Source organism: Helianthus annuus, chromosome 17 (assembly GCF_002127325.2).
Source record: "Helianthus annuus cultivar XRQ/B chromosome 17, HanXRQr2.0-SUNRISE, whole genome shotgun sequence".
Lineage (NCBI taxonomy): Eukaryota > Viridiplantae > Streptophyta > Magnoliopsida > Asterales > Asteraceae > Helianthus > Helianthus annuus.
Window position 1 is genome coordinate 116,407,058 of NC_035449.2, and position 17,096 is coordinate 116,424,153.

The 17,096-nt window shown below is 41.8% G+C and overlaps 1 protein-coding gene and 1 non-coding gene across 2 annotated transcripts; both read left to right on the forward strand.

The window, feature by feature from the left end:
* The first annotated feature begins 296 nt into the window (after nt 1-296).
* LOC118489385 lies at nt 297-403 on the forward strand. The gene has a single exon (XR_004887404.1). It is a non-coding gene; the product is annotated as a small nucleolar RNA R71 (small nucleolar RNA).
* Nucleotides 404-15,537: 15,134 nt separating this feature from the next.
* On the forward strand, nt 15,538-16,265 carry LOC110924629. The gene is made up of 2 exons (XM_022168621.1): nt 15,538-15,732; nt 15,819-16,265. Exons 1-2 carry the CDS (start codon nt 15,538-15,540, stop codon nt 16,263-16,265), a joined length of 642 nt encoding a protein of 213 aa, XP_022024313.1.
* Nucleotides 16,266-17,096: the final 831 nt, after the last annotated feature.

Consider the following 17,096-nt stretch of genomic DNA (forward strand, 5'->3'; position numbering starts at 1 on the left):
CACAAGCCATAACCGAGACAGTTTTTGTCATTTCTAATTTTTTTATTTTTGAAGAAAGGGCCTCGATTTGGGCTTGTAAAGAAGTGCTTTCATCAACCTTATGGGCGCCCAGGGCAATAGATTTATTGCCTCGGGGAGTGTGCCATTGAAAATTGGTTTGAGAAATTTCCTCAATTTGGTTATATATTTCATGTGGGCGGCGATTACCTAAAAGTCCCCCGGAGCTAGAATCAAGTGTCTGCCTTGTGTGTGGCAACAGTCCATTATAGAAAGTGGATACTTGTTGCCATATCGCAAGGCCATGATGTGGACACTTGCGTAATAGCTCCTTGAACCTTTCCCAAGTTTCATATAAGGATTCCCCGTCCTCTTGTGAATATGTATTAATTTCAGTCATTAATTTAGCCGTTTTTGCGGGAGGGAAATACTTATATAGAAATTTTTGGGCTAGTTCATCCCAGGTGTTTACCGATCCAGCTGGGAGGGCGTTGAGCCAAGCTTTTGCTCGGTCTTTTAGTGAGAAAGGAAACATTCGGAGGCGGATGGCGTTATTTGATGCTCCATTGATCCGAAAGGTATCACATATTTCTAAGAAATTAGTAATATGTAGATGGGGATCCTCGTCCGCAAGCCCATGGAAGGTTGTGGAGTTTTGGAGCATTTGTATCAAATGCGGTCGAAGTTCGAAGTTATTAGCTTCAACATTCGGTGCATTGATAGTGGCGCCTAGGTTACCTACGGTGGGTCGTAGATAATCCATGAGGGTACGTTGGTCCGCCATTGGAGGTGGATCACCCGAAACTTTCTCTTGGTTTTTAGCTTTTAATCTTTTTCTGAGAAAGCGTTCGGGTTCTTCTAGAGGTTCTTTTATGTCCTTATTAGAACTGGAGCTCATACACTATGTAGGATTGGCGTCTGGTTCCAAGTCCTGCAATAAAAACAGAAAAGAATGCTGGTCAGAAGGTTCACCACGGCCCCGTGCTCAGCGAGCACGGCCCGTGGTCGGAGTTACAGTAATTGTTTTCCAGATCCCAGTTACTGGAAACTTGGACACGACCCCGTGTTGCACCGACACGGCCCCGTGTTCAGCCTTCTGTGACTTGGAAAACTAAAAACTGCCAGTAACGATGCTGGGCACGGCCCGTGTCCGACCAGGCACGGCCCGTGCTGAGCTCTGCAGAAGCTGAAAAACTAAGAAAATCCTAAAAATTAAAAAGAAAAATAAAAAAATGACTAGGCCGTTGATTCCCAACTTTCTTAAAATCCTTGTGTCCCCGGCAACGGCGCCAAAAACTTGATGTGTGTGAGGTGTTATATAATTTAGATGTATATTTAAACCCTTTTTACACTTTTAGCCAAGTTTTAAATTTATAAAACACGATATTCACTAACACTAAACACACATACGGGCAAGTGCACCCATCGTGGACGTAGTATAGTGTTGGTAAGATACCGAGGTCGTTCAAGGACACAAGAGCTTTTAGTACCGGTTTATCCTCAACGTCTAATCAAATCAAAAAGTTAGAAAAGATTTTTAAACTAAGAAAATAAAAACTAACTAAATGCTGAAAAATAAAAATAAAAATAAAAACAGATAGACAAGATGAATCACTTGGATCCGACTCGTGTATTAGTATAACCTTTGATTATTTTCGCACTTTTGCACTTATTTAAGAGATTATCTTAGTTATTGTAGTAGGCCCCTCTTTTGAAGGCGACGTCACCCTCAACCCAGTAGTTTGAGTCAGCAAGGATACAATCCTAAAGGGTTGGATTATTGGAAGATAATGAATTAAGTTATTAATGCAAATTGTGGTAGGCCCCGCTTTTGGCGGTGACGTTACCCTCGGCTAAGTAGTCTGAGTCAGCAGGGATACAGTCCTAAATAGCCGGGTTATAGTATTAATAGTAGTTAACTTATGAGGGGGTCAAACAGTTTGGATCCCCGCCATCCAATACCTATGGGTATTGAAGGAGATCCTACAAAAATTGACCCAGGTCCCTTGCAGGACCTCTAAACGCTGAACAAGGGCAAGACCCTTACCAAACCGTTCCCTTAACCCCCGACCAGGTAGCCAACATACCTCCATATAGACCGTGGAGATATGAATGGTGAAAATCTTTTATTTTATATAGACAGTAAAATAATGCCAAGACACCACGGACAAACGATAAGGAAAGATCACCTTCAACATAAGCAACTAGTTATTAAAGTCATTAATACAAAACCAAATAAAAAGTGCAAAAGATTAAAAATAAAAAATATTATACTAAATACTTGTCTTCACCAAGTGATGTAAGAGACTTAGGCAAACATGGCCTTGATTGTCAAGAACTCTTACGATCAATCTTGGATCCCGAGACGACTCACACACTCTACGATGGACAATGGATGATGGTGGTGGATGATGGTGTTATGGTGGTGGTGGGTGGTGGATGAAGTGTGAGAGAGGTGGTGTGCCAAGGGATGAGTTGAAAGGAAACCAAGCACTCCTATTTATAGGCTGAACAGAAGGCTGGGCACGGCCCCGTGTCCGCTGGACACGCCCCCGTGCCCGTCTGACACTCTATCTCTTCATTAATTGTAATTCGCAATTACAATTAATGCGCCTGCTGTACTTTCGCCACGCCCCCGTGCTCACTGGACATGGCCCCGTGGTGGGCGATAGAAGCTTCTATAGGTTTGTCTTTTCTGCTGCTTCTTGGGCACGGCCCCGTGCTGGCTGAGCACGGGGCGTGTTCAGTCTTTTGTTTTCTCTTCTCTGCTTGGGAGGATGCCGTTGAGGGTTCGGGCAATCCACTTTTGTTCCTTTTCTTGTATTTATGTTAGAATTAGCTGTCTTTTTGCTTCTTTTGTGAATTTGAGCTCATTTCATCCTGAAAATACAAAAGGAAGACAAAAACACTCTTTTTCCAACATTAGTACTCAAAAAGGGTTAGTTTTATGCCTTATTTGATGTAATTTATATGTTGTAGTTCTTAAACTGCGTCTGTTTTATGTTTGTGGTTATGTCTTCTAAACAATGTTTTTATTTTGTTATTTCGTTGCATGTGTCGACATTTTAAAACTATGTTGTGGTATTTTGCTTTTAAGACTTTAATCAATGGATGACCTGCATGGTTTTAGTTACATATAGCTTGTTGTGATTAAGCTATGGTATTAAGAAGTCACACCAAATAAACCCACGCTTCCGCAAAGCCAGGGTGTGACAGCTTGGTATCAGAGCTCTGATCATAGCGAACTAGGATTCCTTCTCGAGTCTAGACTATGATCACTAGGGCTCTCACGAAAACATTTTTATATTGCATCCATTAAGTCCAGATCCAAAACGTTTTTACAAACAAAAGTTGAAGACATTTTATTTGTTAGTTATGGCTCAGTCTGGGAGGCTGAGGCTCGGTCTGGGAGGCTGAGGCTCGGTCTGGGAGGCTGAGGAAGTTGTCTAGTGGGACTAGGGAGTCAGTTTGGGAGGCTGGGATAATTGACTAGTGGGACTAGGGAGTCAGTCTGGGAGGCTGGGAGAATTGTCTAGTGGGACTAGGGGGTCAGTCTCGGAGGCTGGGAGAATTGATTAGTGGGACTAGGGAGTCAGTCTGGGAGGCTGGGAGGCTAGTGGGACTAGGAGGACTATTTGATTGCTTATTGTCGATTAAACGTGCTTATATGACTATATGATCAATTATTTGTGCATATGCGTATTTGTATTACAGACGAACTGCTTTCATCCGGCCCTGGAGAGTCGGACACCACAGACCCCATGCCCATAGTATCAGACGACATAGTCTCATCAGAGCACGAGGTGTATAACTCAGATTCTACCAGCACGGACGATGATGATTTCCAGCCATTTGAACTGCCTGATGTCGTGGCTGAGCCCGCTGATGGCCCTATCGCTGGGGAGTTGCCGCTCGCAGTGATCCCTGCCCCTGTACCCCTTCCCGCTTACTCTATTGTTGATATGCCCCTGGACGTAATCGCTGACGACAACATCGACTTGTTTGATGAGGACCCACTCGAAGATGACTTGGAGGGCGAGGCCCTTATTGCTGCTGGTAATCTCCTACTTCTCGCTGATGCTCCTGCGGAGGAGGCACCCATCCATTCACCTGTCCCAGACTCCTTTGGGCCTGTGGCATCTGCACCTTCACATGCGCTGGGAATGCAGCATCATTCGCAGGACACGGACCCTGATATGGCATCATCCGCTGCACCTGCACCTGCCCCTAGCTTTGAGTTTGGTCATGACATTGATGATGATTCAGATCCTGTTTTCCCACCGGGCTTGATCCCGATCATGACATTGAGTTTATTCAATTAGATCAGCCCATGGAGGATCCCGTAGCCCCTGTTGACCCTATGTTTGCTGATCCCGCTGATTTCGAGATGGAGTTTGATGATTTGGAGCCTACTGTGGCCCTTGAGCCAGTTGATGCTCCTGTCCTCGCCTCAGAGCATGACCTTGATCATGCCGATGCACCAGCTGTTGCTCCCTTGGTTGATGACGTACCCGTCGACGATCATCCTATTGTTGCTCCACTGTTGGGGGATGATCATGTTGTTGATGCCCATATTGATGTCCCTCACATTGCTGACATTCCTGCTGATCCTGTTGTTGCCCCTCTTCCTGACCCTGTGCCTGTGCAGTTCAATCATGCACCTTTTTGGTCATCGACACGCGCACACCCGAAGTGGGCGGATAGACGATGCTAATGGTTACCCACCTTTCGAGTTTCCTGTGACACCCCCTTGTGGCTCCTGTTTCAGCCCCTGTTTCAGTTCCTATGGATGCACCTTTGTTCCCACACTCACCGCTGATGCTCACCACACCGTTACACGACCCGGAGCCTGCACTCGAGCCAGCTTCTACACCATTTGGGTCAGCTTGATGTTGCGCCTGCTGAACCTACACCTTTACGTGGTCACGTTCCTGTTTCTTTTTAGTCTGCCAGACGTTGCACCCCTTATATCTACCTGCATCGGGCAATCTCCTCATTTGTTGAGATGTTCGTTTTTTTTTACACCCGCAACCACTGACATCGCTCCTTTCCCTTGTGAAGATCGACGCCTATTGCGCCATCATGCCTATCACTTTCTTTCAGGACATGCCCGCACCCCGTAGAGATGCTCCAGGACGGCGCCCCGCATAATAATCCTTTTATTATAGCAGCATTTTCTACAGGCCGCACCGCTTGCTACATTCACCTCTACAACGCTCGATAAGCCGATTTGATGGTCCCTATAAACGCACTATGCTAACTATAGACCCTTACCATTCCTCTCATTATGAAAGCCACACACAGGATAAGTTGCTCCTGTAATATCAACTGCAGTTGAGGATATGAGTTGCGGAATGTTGAAGCTTGAGCTGACGCCACAATGGGCAACTTCAAATACAAAACATTACATAACCAAAAACATGAGTTAAGTGTTTACATCACAAGACAGCATATTGTCTGAAAATTTTAAGTAAAACACTATGTCCTCCACCAGCATGCTTTGATCCGCCACGTACATCAAGATCCCTTGTGTGCTCTTGACCTTTGCTATTTCACCGTCCCCAGGATTTCGATACTCGTTCCTTTTACCATTGAGCGGCAAATCAGTTGACTACTTCGAGGAATATACGAGCTCGCGGAGGAATTCAAGCATGTCGACAGTTTACTTTTCTTTCCTCCCCCACCTCAGTCACCAGTAATGTTGGTATCTGGATTACGCAGATTGCGTTACGATTGGGTAGAGACACCAAGATTGTGGAGATTTGTGAAGACCACGTCTGACTACGTAATTTAGATATGCGGATATACTTGTTGGGCAAGGGTAGGGAGACCCGGTGACCCTGATAATGTGATACATTTTGTAAGACAATGAAATTGTGGCCGGAAAACGATGGGAACCAATTGTCATTAAGCATGCAACAATACCTTGTGGCCAATAACCAACGAAAGCTTAATCGCTATGTCCTTGCTAAGTACGACCAGGGACGCTTCTAAAATTTTTAATACTACGTGCTTACTCGCTATACTCTCATTAAACGAAACCCCCAAAATTACGTACGGATGTTATGATTTTGATGCAATGTGCTTACCCGTTTGATGAAAATCTAATCATAAGACGTGTTACCAATATAACGGGAATGTGCTATGACTGAGAAACACGTGTTTGTTTGTTATACTTTTGGTAAACATGATTCCAATTACTTGCTTGTAGAATTACGTGATGTGTAATATGATGATTTAAATACGTACGAATGCATGTGATTCCAAACAACTATTTACATTCCCTGAATAGAAGAGACCTAACTAACCTGAACTCCTTCCTAGAAGATGTCGCATCAAGAGATCACTCAACTGACCGAGGCAGAATGGTTAGCGCACGCCTCACGAGTTAGAGCTCGGCACGAGTTTCTCCGCTACAAACACAGCGAAGATCCCTCAAGGAGAAACCTACCTAACGGTAATGTTTAAGTCATCCAGGACACATTACGAAACGTTTGGAAAATTCCCAAATTGCCTTGCTAATACCTATTGGGATGACGGATTCTTAAATACAGGTTGTACCTACCAGCATTTCCTAGAATGCAAACCCCTGAATTTTGGTGGCACAGGAGGTGCCATAGCTTTTGTAAAATGGGCTGAGAATATGGACGCCGTTGTGCGAACGAGTGGTTGCACGCCAGAGCAACAAGTCCCATACGTTTCCGGATTGCTACAAGATGGGGCTCTGTTATGGTGGGACCTTAAGGTTCGAGAATTGGGCGAAGCTGTAGCATATGCGATGTCATGGGGTGAGCTGAAGGAAATAATGCGTAAGGAGTATTGTTCTCAGATTGATATCCAAAGGCTGGAATTAGAATTCTGGAAACTACAGAAGGAAGGTCCAGATGTGGTGGAGCACGTGCGAAGGCTTTACGATTTGTCACGAGTCGTTCCATACCTGGTGGAACCCGAGTTGAAGAGAATGGAGCAATCCATTTGGGAACTGACACCCCAAGACTTGAGCCTGATGATGGTATCAACGCCACCAACACCTATGATTACTCATGTGATAAGCCTGGAACTCACTAAGGAAGCACTTAGATTGGTGAAACTTTCAATACCGGACAAGAAGAAGGAAACTCCAGTGGAGACATATGAGAAGAACAAAAGAAAGCTCAGTGAATTTCAAGGAGGTGATCAGGCAAATAACGAGAATAAGGCCAAAAAGGGAAAGATGTACATGGGTAAACTACCTAAGTGCAGAGAATGCCAGCGCCATCATAACGGGCAATGCAGTAATAGGAAGTGTGACAACTGTGGTAAAAGGGGACACAACAGGGAAACGTGTTGGCAGGAGGCACAAAGTGGAAAGGAAGGTAAGGGATGTTATAACTGTGATGGTATGGGGCAACTTGGGAAAGATTGCCCAGGGGAGATTAACCAAGACCATGAAGGAGCATCCAGCATCGGAGCTCGTGAAGCATGCCAAGATCCAGATATGGTTATTGGTACGTTCTTTATCAACCCAATTTTTTTTTTTTTGCATTCATGTTAGTTGGTACCAGCGTCGACCATAGCCTCGCATCCCATGAATTTAGGAATATACTTAGTTTAGTAGAGAGAGTAAGTTAGAAGACCCACTCTTAATGAGACTGGTTAATAAAGGACCTCGACGTAGTAACTAGGATGAACCCGTGGTCGAGCAACCAAGCGGAGATCGTTATCCGCATCCCGGAGTCGAACGACGAAGCAATCGTGACTCACGAGGCAAGATACGCCTCTACAAACTGCAAATTTCTTGAAGGCATGAAGGATGTTGCGTGAAGAATATGTGGTTTCTTGGCCCATGTGGGGGACAGGAGGAGCCGAAGAACTAAAGCACGAAGATATTCTTATGACAAGGAAATATCATAAGGTCTTTCCTGAGGATTTTCCAGAATTTTCTCCTCCACGGCTAATCCAGTTTCGCATCAGATAAATTCCCAGCGTCGCACCTGCAGTCAATCCCCCTCAACGACTTACATTTTTGGGGATGCAAGGATTGACAGTGAAGTTTCAGAAGTTGATGGAGAAGGGAGATAACAGACCAAAACCCCCTGTTGGGTAACCCCATTTCTGCTCGTCAAAAAGAAGGATGATGATTTTCAAGTAAACATCAACTACCAGGCGTCGAACGAGCTAACCCATCAGAGTCAATGACTCTTGCTAAGGATTAACGAACCTCTTACATAACTGACTATGAGGACACAACCACTATTACCCGACTGGCCAACGATCGAGCATCATTAGCAGTGAAAGCAGGAAGAAAGTATACCAGGATGAAATTGTGGGACAATGACTTGTGCATAGACAAAAACAAAATGGTGCTTCCTACACAATTTATAAACCAGATCCACACGGGATACGGAATCCGGAGAAACTAGAAGACTTACATCTAGGACCTATGAGAACTTAGGACCAAACCCGTAAAGATTTTACTTAGGAACCACATCTGTCAACTCAATCAAACGTCATTGACAAAACCGAAAGTACTTAAATTTTCTTCCGTTGAAGTCTTCACTTTCACTTCTAACGAGTAGATATTTGCATTTCTACTCCCCTCAAGTAGTTGCATCACGTTGACTTCCTTCGCTGAGAGCGAACACACGTTTGCTTCGTATACTTGGTCACCCCTCCCTTTGGCAGAAACGCATCGCTTCATCACTTGAAAACTTATATAACCCATGCACCATTTGTTACGCATGCGGTTTCATTTCGAATAAACACTTCATTAAGGTTCAATATTACGTTGCCAAATCTAATTACTAGTTTGTGATTCGAATAACCTACATTCTTGTCATTATTGACTCTTTTGTTATCAAGTCAACACACTTTCTTGAAACCACTTTCTTTCAAGTTACGTGGTTACTATCATGCCAAGATTTCTTTGTTGATATGTACGTTTATTGTTGGGTTACGTTGAAACTAAGTTCAATTGCTTGAACTTACCCAGTTCACATGTTTGATTTGAGACGCCATAGGATGTATTGAGAGCATCATATTCTAATAGATTCTTTCGTTTCGAGACATAGTAGACTTGTTTGGTCCATGACTCCATTAAATCGTTGATAGATTTCGATACCTTACAGTGATACTTTCACAGAATTGAAGCTTGCGCTTATCTGATTACTCACTACGTACACGGATTTAATTAATTATTTGACAACTTGCCCTAAATCCGATTTGTTTATCACAATTAAATCACTCTCAACACACTTGCGTGCCGAGTCAAAGGTACATAAATTCATTTCATATCACGGTGTACCTCCTAACGATTCTCTCGTTATCAATCAAATGCCTTGCGGTACTTAGTTTCATCTTCCGGCTTGTTTTAGTACACCTTCATCTGGTCTCAAACTCGGTGAATTTGTTCAGTCACCGCTATCATGGAATCATGTCGTTGCGATACCTTGTGGTGTCATTACAAACTTGCAGCTTGTGCTAATCATGGTCAACCGTCTCACACCAAACTGCATATCTTTTCGTTTGACCTGCCATTTAAACATTTCTGATGCAACTACAAATCAAGGCAAAAATACACCAGATTCGTTTGTATTCATTCGGCGTATCCTCGCAGTTCAAAATATTCAACGCACTAAACCTTATCACTCGTCTACTTGGGAGTTGACGGATCATTTTACTATTTCATTTGAGTTGATGATTTTTGAATTCATATAGCGGGTGCTATGTTTTGTGAAAACTCGCTTGGATACTACGAACGATCGTTTGAGGATCTTATTAGTCGAAACTCCTCTCTTGTGGACCCCCTGCTAGCTGGATTACATTAGGCTATACGCCAAGTACGTCCTGTACTTCTGACGTCAACTGCTATGAGCACCCACCTTTTTTTTTAACCCTAGGGTACGGGTTGTTATATATTCTTGGACTCACCAAATGTGAGTAAGGTTTGATTCGGTTTGATGATTATCTACCTCGATGTTATTTATATATATACATGTGTGACTTAACCATAAGGAGTTAAGGAAGTACAAATTTCGAGGACGAAATTTTCTTAACGGGGGGAGAATGTGACAACCCTAAAAATTTCAGGTATCCGTACGATTAATTTATATTTAATTAATGCTAAATTACTGTGCTTGTTTACAATGGTGGTTAAACTGCTTCTTGATTTCTGATACATACATATTCATGCATCATACTGTATCACTGTCACTTCATTTATTAATGATGCACAAAGGCGCAGTTAGCACAATTAACGGATACCCCAGTAGATATGCTAACATAGCCAGTACCAGGCAGACACTGCTTCTAAGGCCTGTATGAGTCAGGAATAGTTTACTACACTAGTAGGGAGTGTAGGGGAGTGAGGATTGTGGAACTGCGTCACTAGGTGATAGTTATAGTGACCAGATGTGCCTAAAACATGTCTTAAACACAAAATCCTGCACTTTAAAACAAAAATTCAGCATTTTAGCTAACTAGTAAAGTGCAAAAACATGGGAAATAATACTAGACACTTTCCAAAGTGTCGGGAACTCTTTGTGTCACTAAAAATAATATTAACGACACTTTAAATGCTTATTAAGCACTTTAACGGATCAGTATCCAACCGAACAACCGGACTTTACCCGGAACATAAAAATATTGTCATTGACACCGTTTTTCTTTTTCTGAGCCAGTTAGGATCCCCGAATACCCTAACACCCGTTATAACTTACAACACACATCATACACTAAATAAACTCCTAACTTAACTAACTAGTCTAACTATATAGTTAGAAACCAACCAATTTACCCCCCCCCCCCCTGACCGAGTTTGGTCCCCCTTGTGGGATACACACCACATAATTTTTGAATAATATATTTGGTTGTCTAAAATCTAGGTTACATAGTGTATGATGGATAAAAGGGTTGAATGGATTATAAATAAGCTTAATGGGTAACCACACTTCATTCACATCACTTAACACACTTCACACATCTCTCTCTCCTTTCTCTTGCATTCGGCCGACCACCAAGCCCCACCCATCATCATTTTTCGATTTCGATCTTGCAATTCCAAGCTCATACAAAGGTGAAGGATCACGTGTAAGGAAGCTCGGTGCTTACAGATTGCCAGGACCTCACCACAACGCTATTAACCACCCATTTTCCGTCTAGTTTGTTCCCTAGCCTCGAGCTAGTAGTAAGTGACTCTAAACACCCTATTAAGCTTGTCTAAAGTGGTTAATAAGAGATTTGTCGGATGAAAATCATAAACACTAAAGATCACCAACTAGTTTTGTTATGATTATTTTATATTGTTTGATGCTAGTAGTAGTTCGGATCGTCATCTAACCCGGCTAGAGCATGTTCATGGAACATGAACTAGTGTATGTTAAAGTGTGAAAGTGATTAGATGATGAACTCTACTACTTAACACCATGAACTTGTGTAAAAGTGATTTTTCTTATAAAATGAAGTTCTAAACTAATAGATCTAAAGATCTACAAGTGGTATTTTCGAAGAACCAAGTGTAAGATGAAATCATATTTTTAAGTCGGATCTTTCATAAACTAAAGGTGATTTTGTGAACACACAAGTGTGTAGACACTTGTGTAACGAAAGGTTTTAACAAAGAATTATTTTGGTAATATTTGACCTAGAAGTTGTAAAAATGTATTTTCTTCAGGAATAAAGATCACAAGAAACCGACTTTATTTACAAAGATAGGAAGATCTACTAAGAATATTGGAAGATTACTACACACTTTTACATAACCCACAAGTTCATGTGTTTGCGATTTACGTATATTTTTGAACTAGTTTGATGTTGAAACATTGTTTGTTGATGTCGGGAACATTGTTGATTGGATTTTGAAAAGAAAATGATACGCTTGTAAGCGTGGCCACCTCCAGTTACAGAGGAAACTCTGGCGAAATTTTTACAGAAATATAAACACTTGGAAATATTTTTTTGTGACAAGAGTCTATAACCATATTTTTAACTTGTTTTCCCAAATAACTTTCGCCACAATTTTTATTACAAAACTTCCAAGTGTCGGAGGTGGGATTTTCACAAAATAAAACTTGCTAAAATATATATTTGGGATGTATATTTTTCATAACAACACTTGTGTAAAATTTTATGATTATTTTGTGAACTACATGAATATTATTTTTAGGGTAAAAATAATATTAGTAGAATACACTGAATATTAACGGCTCTAAAATAATACTAACGCCCTCACAATAATTATTTAAGTTACACTGGTATTATTATTACCACCCGAACTTCAAACGTAACTTACGTATTTTCGGAAAAATACTATTGAACGCGTATTTTGATAAAAGTATTATTTTGGGGAAAATTATATGGAATAAAATATAATATTTTTGGGAAAAATATTTATATTTTGGAAGTAAAGAATTTTTGGACAAATGAAATAAAATATATTTTATTAAGTGAGACTTAATAATATATTTCGAAGTTATACGAACGCACATGTATTAAAACCCCCATCCTTGGGAAGGAATATATTTACCAAATAATTACGAAGTGTAATTACGAAGTAGTTGCCTAACTATTTCCCAAAGACATTAAACCTTAAGCTAAGGCACGGCCGTCCGTCTAATAGAAGTTAGTACGTGTAGGTCGTCGCACAGCAGGTTGACAGGGAGTTACTTTTTAGAGACGCACTTTGGTGAGTTCATGTCCCCCTTTTCTCTTAACTGTTTTCAGTTTTTAAACTGCGGGGGTGAAATACATGTTACTATGATTACGAATACTTTTTACATGGTATGGTTAGCGTAAGGAGGGTTACTACTTAGATCATGTGAGTGGGTAGGCGGGAACTGAAGGCCATTAATCCTCAGTATAGGACCGATGGACAGTAGCGGTAGATCTATCTGGGTGTAGCGAGCCCAGCCCCAGGCCCATCAGAATGGACCTCGGGGTGACTTTGTACCCAACGCAAAATCTGCTAGGTGTGAGTCTTCCTACTGCACATCACACATATCAATGGCCTTGCAAACTATTGGTGATCTCTTTTTCCTTATTTGCTACATACCAGGGATTTTTATACTTACAACGGTTTTACATTCTCACTTTACATGAGTTCGCTCAACATTTTTGTTGATTTGTTTTTCCAACTTACATGTATTTCAGGGAATTAAAGGATCTGGCAAGGTATGCTACGTTTTCACGCTGCGTAAGAGAAATAAGGTCATCCAAGTTTAGGGGTCGTGGCTCTTGCCTGGACGAGTCACAGTTCTTAAACTGCGTCTGTTTTATGTTTGTGGTTATGTCTTCTAAACAATGTTTTTATTTTGTTATTTCGTTGCATGTGTCGACATTTTAAAACTATGTTGTGGTATTTTGCTTTTAAGACTTTAATCAATGGATGACCTGCATGGTTTTACTTACATATAGCTTGTTGTGATTAAGCTATGGTATTAAGAAGTCACACCAAATAAACGCACGCTTCCGCAAAGCCAGGGTGTGACAACTCCGCATGGTGGATTTTGGGGGTGTGACAGAGGTGCGCATAAGGAGTCGTGTTGGTGGAGTGAGGAAGTGCATACTAAAATAAGGGATAAACAACAGTATTTTAAAGATCTTTTCGCGTGCACAGGAGAGGAGGAACGAGTGACTATGAAGGAGAGATACAAAAAGGCCGAGAATGAAGTGAAGAAGGTAGTGACGGAGGCAAAGAACACAGCTTACAAACGAATGTACGAACGTCTGGAAACAAAGGAGGGGGAGCATGATATGTTCAAGATTGCAAAAGCTAAGGAGCGTAGGAGGCAGGACTTAGGAGTGGTGAAGTTTATAAAGGGAAAGAATGGACATGTTTTAGTCAAGGAACATGATATTAAGCTAAGATGTTCCGATTAGAAGTGATGTGACATGGACGTGGAGAAAATTATTAGCTTTAAGGCCTTTGGTTCAGCAACATATTTGGACCAAGATAGGTAATGGTTCGAAACCGCTAGTTTGGTTTGATAGGTGGGATGATATTTGTCCACTCAATTCGTTTATCACGCCTAGATTGGTTGCAAATGCGGGTTTCTCTCCTCAGTCAACGGTCGCGGAAGTGTATGGCAATAGGGAATGGAACTGGCCTGCTTCGTGGTATTCTAGATTTCCTTTGCTCCAGCATATGAACAATATTGTGCTCAACCCGGAATGTGAAGACAGGATTGTTTGGAGGTCGAGATCGGGTAAAGTGGGAGAATATAATACGTCTGAAGTGTGGGATGACATCCGCCATTTCCAACCGGAGATTCCATGGGCGAATGTAGTTTGGTTTGCTCAGTCTATTCCCCGCCATTCCTTTTTCATGTGGCTTCTGATTCAAAAGAGATTGAAGACGCAGGGTGTGATGAGTAAATGGTATTCCTCGGGTAATGCAAATTTTAACTTACTATGTTGTTCTCTATGTACTCGTGGGCCGGATTCACATGAACATTTGTTTTTCGAGTGCTCTTATGCGACTCAGGTGTGGAATGGCGTTAAACATAGAGCTGGTATGGAGACGGTTGCTAATAATTGGGCGCTGATTCTCGATCATTTGGTTTTGCATGCAACATCTTCGAATGCTACCAGAGTCATTGGGAAGCTGGTTGTAGGTGCAGCGGCGTATTTTGTGTGGCAGGAAAGGAATCATATATTATTCTCGAGTAGGAAACGGGGAGCTGATCAGCTTATAGATCTCATTCTCACTACGGTTCGGTTGAAGCTCCACACCATGAGATTCAAGAGGACGACCCAGATTCATGGGATTTTGCAGGATTGGAGTTTACCTCGTGGCTTGGTACTAATGGACGACGATTGCGGCTGATGCTGGAGTTGTTTGTGTCTAGCATCTATTTGTATTGTTGAATTGTTTAGCCTGATGTGCTTGTTTGTGTTTGTGTCTACTCTAGTGTGGAATGCCATGCTAGAGAACTGAGGATTGATTCTATTCCTCACTTGGTTGTTTTTTTTTGTCTGATTTATAAAATTTACCGGGGTAACCCTTTACCCAAAAAAAAAGATATTAAGCTAAGATGGCAAGCGTACTTGTACAAAATTTTCAACAGCACGAGGGAGTACCAACAAGAAAATGACAATCCAGCTACCCAAAGGAGACAATGGAACAATTGCTACATCCAGCTACCCAAAGGAGACAACGGAACAATTGCTACTGTCGGCGCATCACATAGGGAGAGGTGAGGGCAGCACTTATAAAGATGGGAAGGGCTAAGGTCGTCGGGCCGGATCACATACCGATTCAGGTGTGGAAGTGTTTGGGAGAACAAAGGAGTTCAATGACTAACTAGTTTGTTCAATCTTATTTTTTAGATCTGGAAGGATGCCAAATCAATGGAGGAGTAGTGTAGTAGTACCTTTATATAAGAACAAATGAGACGCACATTGTTGCGGGAATTACAGGGGGATTAAGCAACTAGGACATACGATGAAATTATCGGAGAGGGTAATTGTGACTAGACTTGGAAGAGAAACTCAGGTACGGTAAAGCAATTAAGTTTTATGCCAGGGCGGTCAACCACAGAAGCAATATATATTCTAAGGAGATTGATGGAGAAATATAGGGCGAAGAAGCGGGATCTACATATGATGTTCATTGATCTTGAAAAGGCATACGATAGTGTGCCTCGTAGACTGATTTGGGATGGGTTAGAGAGTATAGGGGTTCCCGGGAAGTATATAGACTTAATTAGGGATATGTATGTTAAGACTAAGATCACCATTGGGGGTCATGTGGTTCCACAGGTGACTAAGTTTAAGTGTTAGGATCCTTTGTACAAAGAGATGGGGAGATAGATAGTGACATAAGCAACTGGGGTTTTGTGTGACAGGAGGTTTCGAACAAATTAAAGGGGAAATTTTATAGGGTAGCAGTTAGACCTGATGTGTTATATGGGACCAACTGTTGGGCCATCAAGAAAACGCATGCGCGAAGGATGGAGGTAGCTGAGATGAGGATGCTAAGGTGGACGTGCGGGCACACACAGTTTGACCGAATAAGAAATGTGATTTTTAGGGAGAGGATTGAAGTAGCTAGTTTGTCTAATAAGATAAGTGAGGGGAGATTGAGATGGTTTGGGCATGTGAAGAGGAGGCAAACGACTGAGCTAGTTAGAGTGGTAAAAACCCTCACCGTGAAGGGGAGGAGGAGTAGGGGCAGACCCAAATTAACTTGGGACGAGCAGATTAGGCAAGATTTAATAGGGTTGCTCCTCTCCGAGGACATGGTCCATGATAGGAGTTCGTGGAGTCGTAGTATTAAGATAAAGGATTTTTAGGGGAGGGTATAAATGTATTTTTAGTTGTTTGGTTTGCACGTTAGGTGGAGTTTACATGGGATTGTTTCTTTTGTATATGCTTATAGGTTGTCTCTAATGTTATATTTGTCTGTTTTTTAACCATGTACTCTTATATAAGCTTATAGGTTGTCTCTGATGTTATATTTGCCTATTTTTAACCACGTACTCTTTCACCACCTATGTTATTAGCGATAGGCTTCTTCTATATGTGGTAGTTTTCTATATACATATATACTTCACGCTTTATAAATCTGTCTGTATGATTTAAGCCTGAGTCTCTCTGGAAGCAGCCTCTTTATCTCTGGGATAGAGGTAAGGTTTGTCTACATCTCACCATCTGCAGACCCTAACAATAGCTTTGCTACTTGTGGGATTTACTAGGTTCAGTTGTTTATAGTTGTATAAGCGTCACGCTCTAAACAGGTAGTGATATGATGAGAGATAAGCGAAAAACTAAAACTAAGAGAGTTTTGGCACAGAAGCTAGTTGTTAGTCGTAGAGGAGAAAAATAAAAAAGTAACAATGGTGGAACTTTTTACCGTCTAAATGTAAAGTTCGTGTCATGTCAACACAATATATAACTAGTTGCATTGGACCCGTTTTAACACGAAAGCTATTAAGAAACATCAATCAGATCTCACACAACTACTTCATACTAACTCTGAAATCCTACTTTGGAAGCAAGGGCGTAGCTTTCAACGGGCCGGAAGGGGCACCCGACCCCCTGAACTTTTTGCTCAGTAGTGTTATGTATGTACGTTTCGTATAGAATTTTTTAGGTATATGCGTTTTCGACCCCCGGTTTTATAA